We start from the raw sequence: 12,743 nt of genomic DNA, 5'->3' as shown, positions 1-12,743 counted from the left end.
CAGCAATATACTGGGTTGAGCATATGGTTATATTTGTATTGCCACAGAAATAGTGAAGAAATTTTTTTTTAATCTCAAACTTTAAAAAATTTTAACACAGGGACTGCTTTTGAAATTCGGAATTCCTAGAATCCTTGTTACTCAAATGACAAACGGGTAAATCCTCTGCATGATTTCCAGAAAGGAGTTTCTCAACTAATTTAATTTACAGAAACTAGTGAATACCTAGATTTTTTTTCCCGAGCTCACTGGGAACTCTACCAGAATACCTAAGGCCAGGAGACAACTTCAGATAGCATGTTCTAATACAAACAATTATAAGAACATATTATGAGCAACCATATGCCAGAAAATTTGACAATCTAGAAGACATGGAGGCATTCCTAGAGACATATAAACTACCAAAACTGAGCCAGGAAGAAACAGGAAACCCGAACAGACCCATAACCAGTAAGGAGATTGAAGCAGTCATCAAAAATCTCCCGACAAACAAGAGCCCAGGGCCAGACAGCTTCCCAGGGGAATTCTACCAAACATTTAGAGAAGAATTAATATGATTCTTCTGAAACTGTTCCAAAAAATAGAAATGGAAGGAAAACTTCCAAACTTATTTTATAAGGCCAGCATTACCTTGATCCCAAAACCAGACAAAGACCCCATCAAAAAAGAATTATAGACCAATATCTTGATGAACACAGATGCGGAAATTCTCACCAAAATACTAGCCAATAGGAACCAACAGTACATTAAAAGGATTATTCACCAGGACCAAGTGGGATTTATCCCAGGACTGCAAGGTTGGTTTAACATCCACAAATCAATCAATGTGATACAATACATGAATAAAAGAAAGAACAAGAACCATATGATACTCTCAATAGATGCTGAAAAAGCATCTGACAAAATACAGCCTCCTTTCTTGATCAAAACTCTTCGGAGTGTAAGGATAGAGGGTACACACCTCAATATCATCAAAGCCATCTATGAAGAACCCACAGCGCATATTGTTCTCAACAGGGAAAAACTGAGAGCTTTTCTGCTAAGGTCAGGAAGAAAGCAGGGATGTCCATTAACACCACTGCTATTCCACACAGTGCTAGAAGTTCTAGCCTTGGCAATCAGACAACAAAAAGAAATTAAAGGCATCCAAATCGGCAAAAAAGAAGTCAAACTATCGCTCTTTGTAGACAATATGATACTTCATGTGGAAAACCCAAAAGACTCCACTCCAAATCTGCTAGAACTTGTACAGGAATTCAGTAAAGTGTCAGGATATAAAATCAATGCACAGAAATCAGTTGCATTTCTATACACCAACAATAAGGCAGAAGAAAGAGAAATTAAGGAGTCAATCCCATTTATAATTGCAGCCAAAATATAAGATACCTAGGAAGAAACCTAACCAAAGAGGCAAAGAATCTGTACTCAGAAAATGACAAAGTATTCATGAAAGAAACTGAGGAAGACACAAAGAAATGGAAAAATGTTCCATGCTCATGGATTGGAAGAACAAATACTGTGACAATGTTTATGCCACCTAAAGCAATCTATACGCTTAATGCAATCCCTATCAAAATACCATCCATTTTTTTTTTAAAGAAATGGAACAAACAATCCCAAGATTTATATGGAACCAGAAAAGACCTTGAATAGCCAGAAGAATGTTGAAAAGAAAGCCAAAGTTGGTGGCATCACAATTCCAGACTTCAAGCTCTATTACAAAGCTGTCATCATCAAGACAGCATGGTCCTGGCACAAAACAGACACATAGATCAATGGGACTAAATATAGAGCCCAGAAATAGACCCTCAACTCCATGTTCAACTAATCTTCTACAAAGCAGGAAAGAATGTCCAATGGAAAAAAGATGGTCTCTTCAACAAATGGTGTTGGGAAAATTGGACAGCCACATGCACAAAAATGAACTGGACGATTTCCTTACACCACACACAAAAACAGACTCATAATGGGTGAATGACCTTAATGTGAGAAAAGAATCCATCAAAATTCTTGAGGAGAACACAGGCAGCAACCTCTTCAACCTCAGCCACAGTAACTTCTAGGAACATCGCCAAAGGCAAGGGAAGCAAGGGCAGAAATGAACTATTGGGACTTCATCAAGATCAAAAGCTTTCGCACAACAAAGGAAACAGTGGACAAAACCAAAAGACAACTGACAGAATTGGAGAAGGTATTTGCCAAGGACATATCAGATAAAGGGCTAGTATCCAAAATCTATAAAGAACTTATCAAACTCAACGCCCAAAGACAAATAATCCAATCAAGAAATGGGCAGAGGACATGAACAGACATTTCTGCAAAATAGACATCCAGATGGCCAACAGACACATGAAAAAGTGCTCCCCATTACTCAGCATCAGGGAAATACAAGTCGAAACCACAGTGAGATACCACTTCACACCAGTCAGAATGGCTAAAATTAACAAGTCAGGAAATGACAGATGCTGGTAAGGATGGAGGCAAAGGGGAACCCTCCTACACTGTTGTGGGAATGCAAGCTGGTGCAGCCACTCTGGAAAACAGCATGGAGGTTCCTCAAAATGTTGAAAATAGAGCTACCCTATGACCCAGCAATCACACTACTGGGTATTTACCCTAAAGATATAAATGTAGTGATCTGAAGGGGCACGTGCACCTGAATGTTTATAGCAGCAATGTCCATAATAGCCAAACTATGGAAAGAACCTAGATGTCCATCAACAGAGGAATGGATAAAGAAGATGTGGTGTACATATATATAATGGAATATTATGCAGCCATCAAAAGAAGTGAAATCTTGCCAATTGCAATGATGTGGATGAAACTAGAGGGTATTATGATGAGCAAAGTAAGTCAATCAGAGAAAGACAATGATCATATGAGGAATTTGAGGGGCAACCTTGGGGGTTTAGGGGGTAGGGAAGGAAAAAGTGAAACAAGATGGGATTGGGAGGGAGACAAACTAAAAGAGACTCTTAATCTCACAAAACAAACTGATCAATGGGACTAAATATAGAGCCCAGAAATAGACCCTCAACTCTATGTTCAACTAATCTTCTACAAAGCAGGAAAGAATGTCCAATGGAAAAAAGATGGTCTCTTCAACAAATGGTGTTGGGAAAATTGGACAGCCACATGCACAAAAATGAACTGGACGATTTCATTTTTGAGGAGGGGGGTAGGTTATGGACACTGGGGAGGGTATGTGCTATGGTGAGTTATGAAGTGTGTAAGCCTGACAATTCACAGACCTGTACCCCTGGGGCTAATAATACATTATATGTTAATAAAGAAAAAAGAAATAAAGCCTGTTCTATACTTACTAAGGCTTATATATAATATATATAAGTGTATCTGAAATAAGACACTTTAAAAGCTTATAGATAAATTTCCTCTTCTGCCTGCACTCTTGGTGGGAATGCAGACTGATATGGCACTCTAGAAAATAGTATGGAGGTTCCTCAAAAAGTTAAAAATAGAACTACCTACCCCTACAGTCTAGCATTTGCACTACTAGGTTATTTACCCTAAGAATAAAAAAAAAAAAAACTAATTCAAAGTGATACATGCCCCCCAGTGTTTATAGCATGATCTACAATAGCCAAACTATGGAAATAGCTCAAGTGGCCCTCAAGTGAGTAACAGATAAAGACGATGTGACAATATACAATGGAATATTACTAAGCCATAAAAAGAATGACATCTTGCCACTTGCCATGATGTAGATGGGAAGTACCATGCTAAGTGAAATAAGTCAGAGGAAGAAATTACCATATGATTTCACTCATATAGGGAATTTAAGAGACAAACAAATGAGCATACGGAAAAAAGAGAGAAAGGCAAACTGAGAAACAGACTCTTAATGGTAGAGAACCTGTAGTTACCAGAATGGAGGTGCCCGGAGGGAACTGGGGAAAACAGATGAAGGGGATTAAGAGTACACTCATCTTGATGAGCACTGAGTCATATATGGAAGTGCTGCATCACTGTGTTATACACCTGAAATTAATATTACATTGAGGTCAACTAACAGGAATTTAAATAAAAATTTAAAAATTTTCCCTGTTGATCTTACAATGAACAAGCATCATTTTAATAAAAATAGTCAACATGGAAAACAAATTATTTGAAAGTGAAAGACCGTGGGGCAGACATTTATAAATTTACTTGCCTTGTAGAAGAGACGCAATGAAAGCAGTGGCTACACTGCTGGAACACAGAAGTATGGAATGGTCGAGGTAGTACTTCCCCTCCGGGATCCAGCCCAGGATAACCGCCGCCACAGCTGCTAGAAAACCAACCACTGTCGCTTGAACCTAAAATTGTTTCAGGAAGTCCAACTGAATTATTCATTTCAAAAACCAGTTTTTACTTGATTGTGTAAATATGTATTCCAAAAGTCCGAAGAAAGCAGTGCACACAGTCCCTGAGCTGCATCGTTAACCTTTTGAAGAAGCTACTCTATTTTAGCGCTCATATTCCCCAAGGCAGCACTAATATTCCCAAAGGCAGTGAGTTCTCAAACTGTCATAACCAGGTGCCATTGGGGTCCTGAATGGGGTCCAGGAATCTGCTTTTATCAAGCATCCCAAGTGACTTTGATGGTGTAACCCACAGATCATCTAAGAAGACTGAAAGGTACCCAATCCTTACAACTGAACTTGGACTCTCCAGAGGCAGTGCTGGTAAGAAATTGGGTTTTGTGATCCAACAATAAGAGTTTGCCTCCTGGCTATATTGCCCAATCTTGTGGCAAGTTATTTAAAATTAGTTCACTCAACAAGTATTTATTGAGAATCTAGGGGCACCTGGGTGGCTCTGTCAGTTGAAATCCTGCCTTTGGCTCAAGTCATGATCCCAGAGTCCTGGTATCAAGTCCCACATCGGGTCCTTGCTCGGTGGGGAGCCTGCTTCTCCCTCTGCCTGCTGCCCTCAGCTTGTGCTCTCTATCAAATAAGTAAACATAAAATCTTTAGAAGCTATACAAGGTGGTTGGTCTTGGGCCACACAGTGATCAAAATAGATTTATCCCCTGTTCTCCCCCAGCTCTTGGTGGGTGGGTGGGTAGGCAAATGGTAGAGATATTAAAAAGTAACCTCGCGAATAACACAATCATGACCTATAAAGTAACAACAGTAATATTGAATTTGAAAATTGAGATTTAAATGAGTTACATAATACAAAAGTGCTTCCCACAGTGTTGGCACAAAGGAACCCCGCGACTAAAGAAAGTAACACTGGGAACTCATAGAATCCTATTAAGTAAAATGTGAGAACTAAAGAAGCCCTAAGGGAACCTAATTCCAAATTCTTCATTGTATTGGTGTCCTGGACTCCTCTGACAGCCTGGCAAAAATTTTGTAAAGATTCCTTTCTCTATGAAAACACAGATGCACTCAAGACTGAGAAGAATTTCTAGGTGCTCACAGACTCTCTGAAGCCAGTCCATGTGGTGGAAGAATCCAGAGCCATCTCTGGCTCCCATCCTGACCATCTGCAGGGAAGGAGGATTACAAGGGAAGGGGGCGGATGAAGAGTGGAAGGAAAAATTAAAAGCTGGGATGGAAAGTCTTAGAATGATGTGATGAATAATTTACATCGCCACTTGTATTACCTGGTAAGAGCTTAGAATATTTAAAGAATAAAATGGAATGTATTTTCCAAATTTTAATTTATATATTAATTTATAGTAGGCTACTTGCTAAATATTTTATTTCCCCTGAGTAGGTTCCTACAATTTGAAGCTGGAAAGGAACATTGACATCTCTAAAGCAATACTGTGATTTAAAAGAAGAGGATGAAGAAGCCCAGAAAAGTTAAGTAAATTAACAAAGCTTATACAGCTGGTTAATGTTAGAGCTGAGATTAAATCCCAGACTTTCTTATTTCTAACCCTGTGATCTTAGAAGCAGCTACACAGATATTTTTTTAAAGCCCATATTCAAAAAATTCTTTTATTTCTATGTCTTTGAAATGCAATACATGAAATTACTGTTCTGCAGCCATGTTTCTCAATATGATGTCCTAATCGAGCTAAGCTTAAAATTAGTGAGTGTCCTTTAAGTCCACTTGCTAGGGAGTTACTAGGAGGCTGTGGTCATGTGTCTTGGGCATAATAGGAAGAAGCAGGGAGGAAGAGACATTTACCTGAGATCAGAAGGAGCTATAGATAATCTATATAATCCAAGATTTAGTGTATATGTAACTGACAATCTAATGTGCTCATTTATATGAACATTAGTAACATTAACAAATTAAGAAAAACTCTTAAATAAACATATGACTATAATATATAAAAGTTCAGTTTGAAGATTTACTTTAAAAAAAAAATCAAAGTAGAAAAAACAGAACCTAAGCAATTGAAGTGCAAAATATTTATTTGTACAGATATTAACTCAAATACTCAAATTCTGGCTCTGTAACACATGATAAAAAATTTATATATTTTATATACTTTTCAATATTTGGAAGAACCTGACCAATTTCTAGAGAAAGAAAAATTTTTTAGAGGTCATGAGTATCTGTTTATTCTATCATTTCTTCAGGGTACTAAGTTATTGTCTTGGATCCCCTGAAATAATTAACTGGTAAAGTTAAGAGGGCTAAAATTTATTCCACTCTTGCAAGTAAAACCCTAGATGTATAAACCCAAGACCTGTAAACAAACACATGCATCACTTACCTGCTTTAAAGCCAAGTTGCCAATTATGAGGTTCCACTTTTCAATGGGCGAATCCATCTTCCCAATATTTACCTGTTAAGATAGATACTTTCATCATGTATCACTGACTAATCTATATGCTTTCTCTGTTTAAATGTTTAAATAAGCATATGAAGTCTTAAAGCCAAAGATAATTCTTTAGCAAATCTAATGAACACACATTGTACTTTAAATATAATTCTGGATTCACCACCAGTCCTGTATCTCACATTTAGCTTGTCCAAGATGTTTAGAAAAATATATTTTTTAATTTAATTACTAGCTCTCAAGAACTAGTGAACCAATCAGTCCACTGTTTACAATTAACATCATCAAATGTTAACCTAACATGCCAAATTTTGTGTACTGAGACCCAATATAAATAATTACACAATTTTGAGCTGTTGGCATTTTATGCCATATCATGAAACTAATGTAATTTGAAGAATTACTGACCAGAAAACACAGGATTAAACAAATCATTTATATGTACATAATTTATATTTGAGTCAAGACTAAAATTGTTAGCAATAAAAAATTCATTCAGTTCAGATAAATTTTGATCATGTACCTCAATATTAAAATTTATACATCTTTCTGCTAAATGGAAGAATACTCCCTGAAAAATTATTCAATTGCTCCATAAGCAAAGTCGTCACTTTTCAACCATTTAGGATTCAAAACATGTATACCCAAATCTGTCGAGTTTTTCTAATGCAATGATTTGGAAAGCAGTGAACGATCTTTATTAATAAAATAACATACTGAGCTGCATTTCAATTATTCATCATCTGTTTGGTCATGGAAGACAGGTGAACGGGAGAAGTGGGAGATATGTAAGGGTTGTTATTTGTGGATAGTTTATGGACAGACTAGAGTTTAGCTCACTGGCTTCAAGCCAGCAGATTAAGTGCTACGTCAACATTCCCGTCAACATTCCCATTATTGATTTGGAAAACAGAATTCTCGAACCTCCCTCTGGGCTCCCTCTGGGCTCTAGACTCAAAGTACCCAGCAATGCAAATATTAAGATTTTTCAGTTTTTCAGTATAATTATTCATGCTGTCTTTATTTACAGATTTCTTCCCTAAGCTGGGAAATCTACATTATTCATGAAAGTTGTGAATGTAGCTCCAACAACCTCAGTCTTTGCCTCAGTAATAAGGTATAAGCAACGTTTAAAGGTTTCATGTTCAAGAAATAGGCATGAGAGAGGGTGCCTGGGTGGTTCAGTGGGTTAAGCCACTGCCTTCAGCTCAGGTCATGATCTTAGGGTCCTGAGATCGAGTCCCACAACGGGCTCTCTACTCAGCAGGAAGCCTGCTTCTCTCTCTGCCTGCCTTTCTGTCTACTTGTGATCTCTGTCTGCCAAATAAATAAATAAATAAATAAATCTTAAAAAAAAAAAAAGAAAAGAAAAGAAATAGGCAAGAGAGAAATTAGTGTTATCTTTAATAACTTTTAGGAAGAGGTCTATAGGAAGCAATCTAAAATGATTCCATGAAACAGTGTAAGATGTCAAGAGCCCAGGACTGCTTGATGATCTGGAAAGGTGATCTGTAGAGGTGAATCACACATATAGGAAGGTCTAGGAAGTCAAGAAAGGTGAGTCACAGAATGAATAAATGCTATGAATTAGGTATGCTACAGTGCCAGTCACTTGGTACTATTGCCACTAGTCCCTTCTAAAGCCTGGAACCACCTTCCTCAAAATCCTCTTCCTTAAGCTGCAGGTTACAGTCTGCCAGTGACAGGACCTTGCGTAAGATTTGGAAGGCAGAAGCAAAGGAGAGGCCATTATTTCTGTAAGGTCTTGGTAGTCAGACACAGTAGGCATCCAGAGGTCTACACTGCAATGCACCCATGTCTTTCTTTCCCTGCTCCAGTGTCTCAGGCTATTTCTCTGACTCCCCCGCCCCCCGCCATCACAGATCTTTACTTCTCCCACATTTGTGTAAGCCCAAATTGTTGTATCAAATTCCTTATTGCCACAATATTTACCATGGCGGTTCTACTGACCAAACCCATACTGACAGAACAACGTCACACTATTCCATCAATCTGTTTTATAACTGATGAAGATCGCAATTTCTAAGTCCCTTCCAGATCTCTATGTCTCTGAATCTAGAGTCCTTTTAGTCTATCATGAATAAGAAATAGGAAGTTAGTGTAGGATGGGAAATAAAACATATTTCGCATTTATGAAATATAATTTATAGTGTGAAATCACAATGTATTATGTGAAATAAACACAAAGTAGAATATATTCACAAATAATAATCACTTTTTTAAAAAATAAAGCAAAGATTTTTAGAAGCAAGGATTTTATTTTATTTTTTTAAATATTTTATTTATTTGTTTGACAGACAGAGATCACAAGTAGGCAGAGAGGCAGGTAGAGAGAGAGGAGGAAGCAGGCTCCCTGTCAAGCAGAGAGCCCAATGCGGGGCTCAATCCCAGGACCCTGGGATCCTGACCGGAGCCAAAGACAGAGGCTTTAACCCACTGAACCACCCAGGTGCCCCTAGAAGCAAGGATTTTAAAAAAAAAAGAAAGGAGAAGTGCCAATCCAAATTTAACTACTTAGGGAAAATACTTACGGTATGGGTGGAAGTAGCAGTTTGGCAGGATACAGAAAATTGACCTTTGTTGCCTCTGTATCATAAAAACTGAACCAAAAATTGGGCTTCCCTACCATACTGTTCAGTGGCCTAGGATTAATATGAACAACCAAACTTTTTCAGAGTAGAGAGGAACAAGAATGAGCGTTCTGTCTGCTTCCCTTCCTCTCTCTCTACCTGCCTCTCTGCCTACTTGTGATCACTGTCTGTCAAATAAATAAATAAAATCTTTAAAAAATATATTTATTGGGACTAGAGATAAAAGTGGGTTAGAATGATCTTGAAATTATAGATTTACAAATACTATAATTGATCTGGAAAAACACATTTAGTATGTAAATACTTGAAACAAGGCTACTGAAAATCTCCACTGAAGTATTAGTCTTAAAATATGTATACATATATATGGGTGCCTGCGTGGCTCAGTCGCTTAAGCATCTGCCTTTGGTTTGGGTCACGATCCCAGGGTCCTGAGTTCTGCTGCTTTGGGCTCCCTGCTCAGCAGGGAGTCTGCTTCTCCCTCTCCATTTGCCCTTCCCCCTCGGATTGAGCTCTCCCTCTAATAAATAAAGTCTTTAAAAATATATATATATATTAAATATGTGCTTCCCAAAAAGGGCATATAAAAAAATAAACCTAAATGTTAACCATTGTTATTTCTGAATGATGGGCTTGTGGATAATTTTTATTTTCTTCTTTGTTCATTAGTGGATTGTTCAAATTTTTAGCGCTGAACGTGTGGAACTGCTGTAATCAGAAACTGTATTTAAAAACACATAATTGGTAAATTAAAAAATTTGGCAACTAGAAAAGGAAACAGTCTTAGCTTTTTGCCTATGATTTCTTTCTTAAGATTCCCTGTCTGGGCACTCATTAACATATTTGTTTAATTCTTTGAACATTTTTTCCTTTAGTTCTTTGAACATATTTACACTAGATGCTTCGAAAGATTCTGCTAAATCCAACATCTGGGCCTACTTTTTTTTTTAAGATTTTATCTGTTTATTTGACAGACAGACAGAGAGAGAGATCACAAGTAGGCAGAGAGGCAGGCAGAGAGAAAGGGGGAAGCAGGCTCCCCACTGAGCAGAGAGGCCAATGCGGGGCTCAATCCCAGGACCCTGAAATCATGACCTGGGCTGAAGATAGAGGCTTAACCCACTGAGCCACCCAGGTACCCTATCTAGGCCTACTCTGAGTCACTTTCCATTGATTGAGTATGAATCTCACTATTCTTTTCTTCTTCTTCTTCTTTTTTAATCTATTTATTTATTTGACAGAGAGAGAAAGATCACAAGTAGGCAGAGAGGCAGGCGGAGAGAGGGGAGGAAGCAGGCTCCCCTCCGAGCAGAGAACCCAATGCAGGGCTTGATCCCAGGACCCTGAGACCATGACCTGAGCCGAAGGCAGAAGCTTTAACCCACTGAGCCACCCAGGTGCCCCGAATCTCACTATTCTTAAATATGAATCACAATTTTTTGTTTCTTGCTACATCTAATAATTTCTGGTTAAAAACTAGGCAGCATAATAATGCATAACAATGATTCCGATGATGTTATGTTCTTCTAAGCATTACTGGATTTCCCTTTCAATAGGCCATTAATTCCCCTAGACTCACACTACAGACTCTTGTCTTCTCACAGTATAAAGTAGTTCATATCTTTGCTTCTAGTAAAGCTGGTTCTTTCAGCTAGGAACTATTGCTTTGTAGCCTAGGCATTTGGGGATCACCCCCACACCTAAGTTTGATGGACAGCCAAAGATCTGAGCAGAACTTATACCCAGATTTGGGGGCTCTTGCTTTCTACTCTTCTCTTACTATTGGGATTTCTCCATAAATCTCTACCTGCTGTCAGCTCCAAGCTCTGTTATCTAATAACTCAAGACAATAAAACTTCCACTTTTTGCCACTATACCTATGAACAAGTCACAAAAGGCAACTGGTCAAAAAAAAAAAAAAAAAAAGGCAAAAAACTCACAAATCTTAGCCAGTGTATTTGTCTATCAAGTATAGGCCCCTCTCATGTTTCCGTCTAGTTTTTTGGTTTTGTTTTTTTGGTTTTTGGTTTTATTTTTTGTCAGACTCCCTGACCTCTGTCACCTCAGACTTGTAAAACTGTGGGTTTTCTGCCACATGAGGTCCAGGGATTGGGGAAACTGCCTTGGGGAAAAAAAGCTACAAACTTTGCAATCCTTACTCATTATAGACATGGTCTTTAAGGGTGAACTCAGTTTCTACCTGTTTTTGATCACTTTCTATTGCCTTCAGTTTGTATAGGTTCTCTAATTGTTAAACTTTGGAAAGGTTCACTCGTTACTTCATTCTGCCATTAACTGGAATTAGAAACTTTATTATACATATTTTTACCTGCTTGAAAAATTTTATAAAACGTAACATGGCAAAATGCATACAAACATACACACATACACATACTCTAAAGCCTTTATGAATGTACAGGGGTGATGTCTATACTCATAATCTTGGTTTTGAGTTTCACACGTGCATCCCATGTATGAAAACTCAACAAACTGTGGACTTCGAATTTTAGTCGTCAATCTGTGTCAATTACACTGCAGTAAAGCTTCAAAGAAAGGGGCGAGTTAAAAATCTAGATGCCTGAAACAGTTTTAGATTAAACATTAAGTAGTTCCACTCTGCAAAGCTATGGCTATGGGTTGGTATTTATAGCATAAGAAACATACTCTAAAATTAAGAACTAAGAGGAATGTGTGGTTTCATTTGTATCTAACAATCAGACAAGAACTGGTAAAATTTAGAATTGTGCCAAGTTTAGGAAACAATACTGAGATTGTAACTATATCAAAATTATGCCATAGTAACTAATATTATTACTTGGGGTTTAATTTTTCTTTATTTTAGAAGTTCTACAATGTGAACTAGAAGTGTAACTTAAAATTATTAGGAAAAGGTTTTGCCCAGTTTTTCACATCCCTCTACTGGAACGTTAAGCTCAATGAAGGCAGGAACATTTTCTGTTTTACTTATTGCTGATTCCCTAGCACATAAGAGCACTTGGCATACTGTAAGGGTTTGGAAATATTTTTTGAATTAGTGAATTAAAAAGGTAAGATGTTACAAAATAATTTCAGAGAATCAAGAGTTCTCTGAGAAGACATTTGAAGCAACAAAAATCAGTTTTGGCTAAAGTGGAAATGTTAATCAAACTGTGTTAGGTAATTTGCTCCTGGAAAATAGATTTATAGGCTTTAAAAATATGTTGTCTTTAGGACAGAGGATGCCATTTTTTTTTAAAGATTTTATTTATTTATTTGACAGGCAGAGATCACAAGTAGGCAGAGAGGCAGGGAGGCTCCCCGCCGAGCAGAGAGCCCGGCGTGGGACTCGATCGGACTCGATCGCAGGACCCTGAGATCATGACCCAAGCCGAAGGCAGTGGCCC

The 12,743-nt window shown here is 37.8% G+C and overlaps 1 protein-coding gene across 8 annotated transcripts in view; it reads right to left on the bottom strand.

Annotated features, from left to right (window-relative positions):
- The window catches only part of SLC41A2 (solute carrier family 41 member 2), a 126,170-nt gene that overhangs the window by 57,005 nt on the left and 56,422 nt on the right, over nt 1-12,743 (bottom strand). For all 8 annotated transcript variants that reach the window (XM_045084754.1, XM_045084753.1, XM_045084756.1 and 5 more), the window contains 2 exons: nt 6,683-6,754; nt 4,172-4,316 (listed from right to left, as the gene is read on the bottom strand). In XM_045084754.1, the coding sequence (XP_044940689.1) occupies nt 4,172-4,316; nt 6,683-6,754 (217 nt within the window). The remainder of the gene's footprint in view (nt 1-4,171; nt 4,317-6,682; nt 6,755-12,743) is intronic.

Source organism: Mustela putorius, unplaced genomic scaffold, assembly GCF_011764305.1.
Source record: "Mustela putorius furo isolate JIRA1106 unplaced genomic scaffold, ASM1176430v1.1 tig00000788_pilon_pilon_pilon, whole genome shotgun sequence".
In the NCBI taxonomy this organism is placed as follows: domain Eukaryota; kingdom Metazoa; phylum Chordata; class Mammalia; order Carnivora; family Mustelidae; genus Mustela; species Mustela putorius.
This window is presented reverse-complemented; position numbering and strand designations above follow the sequence as displayed.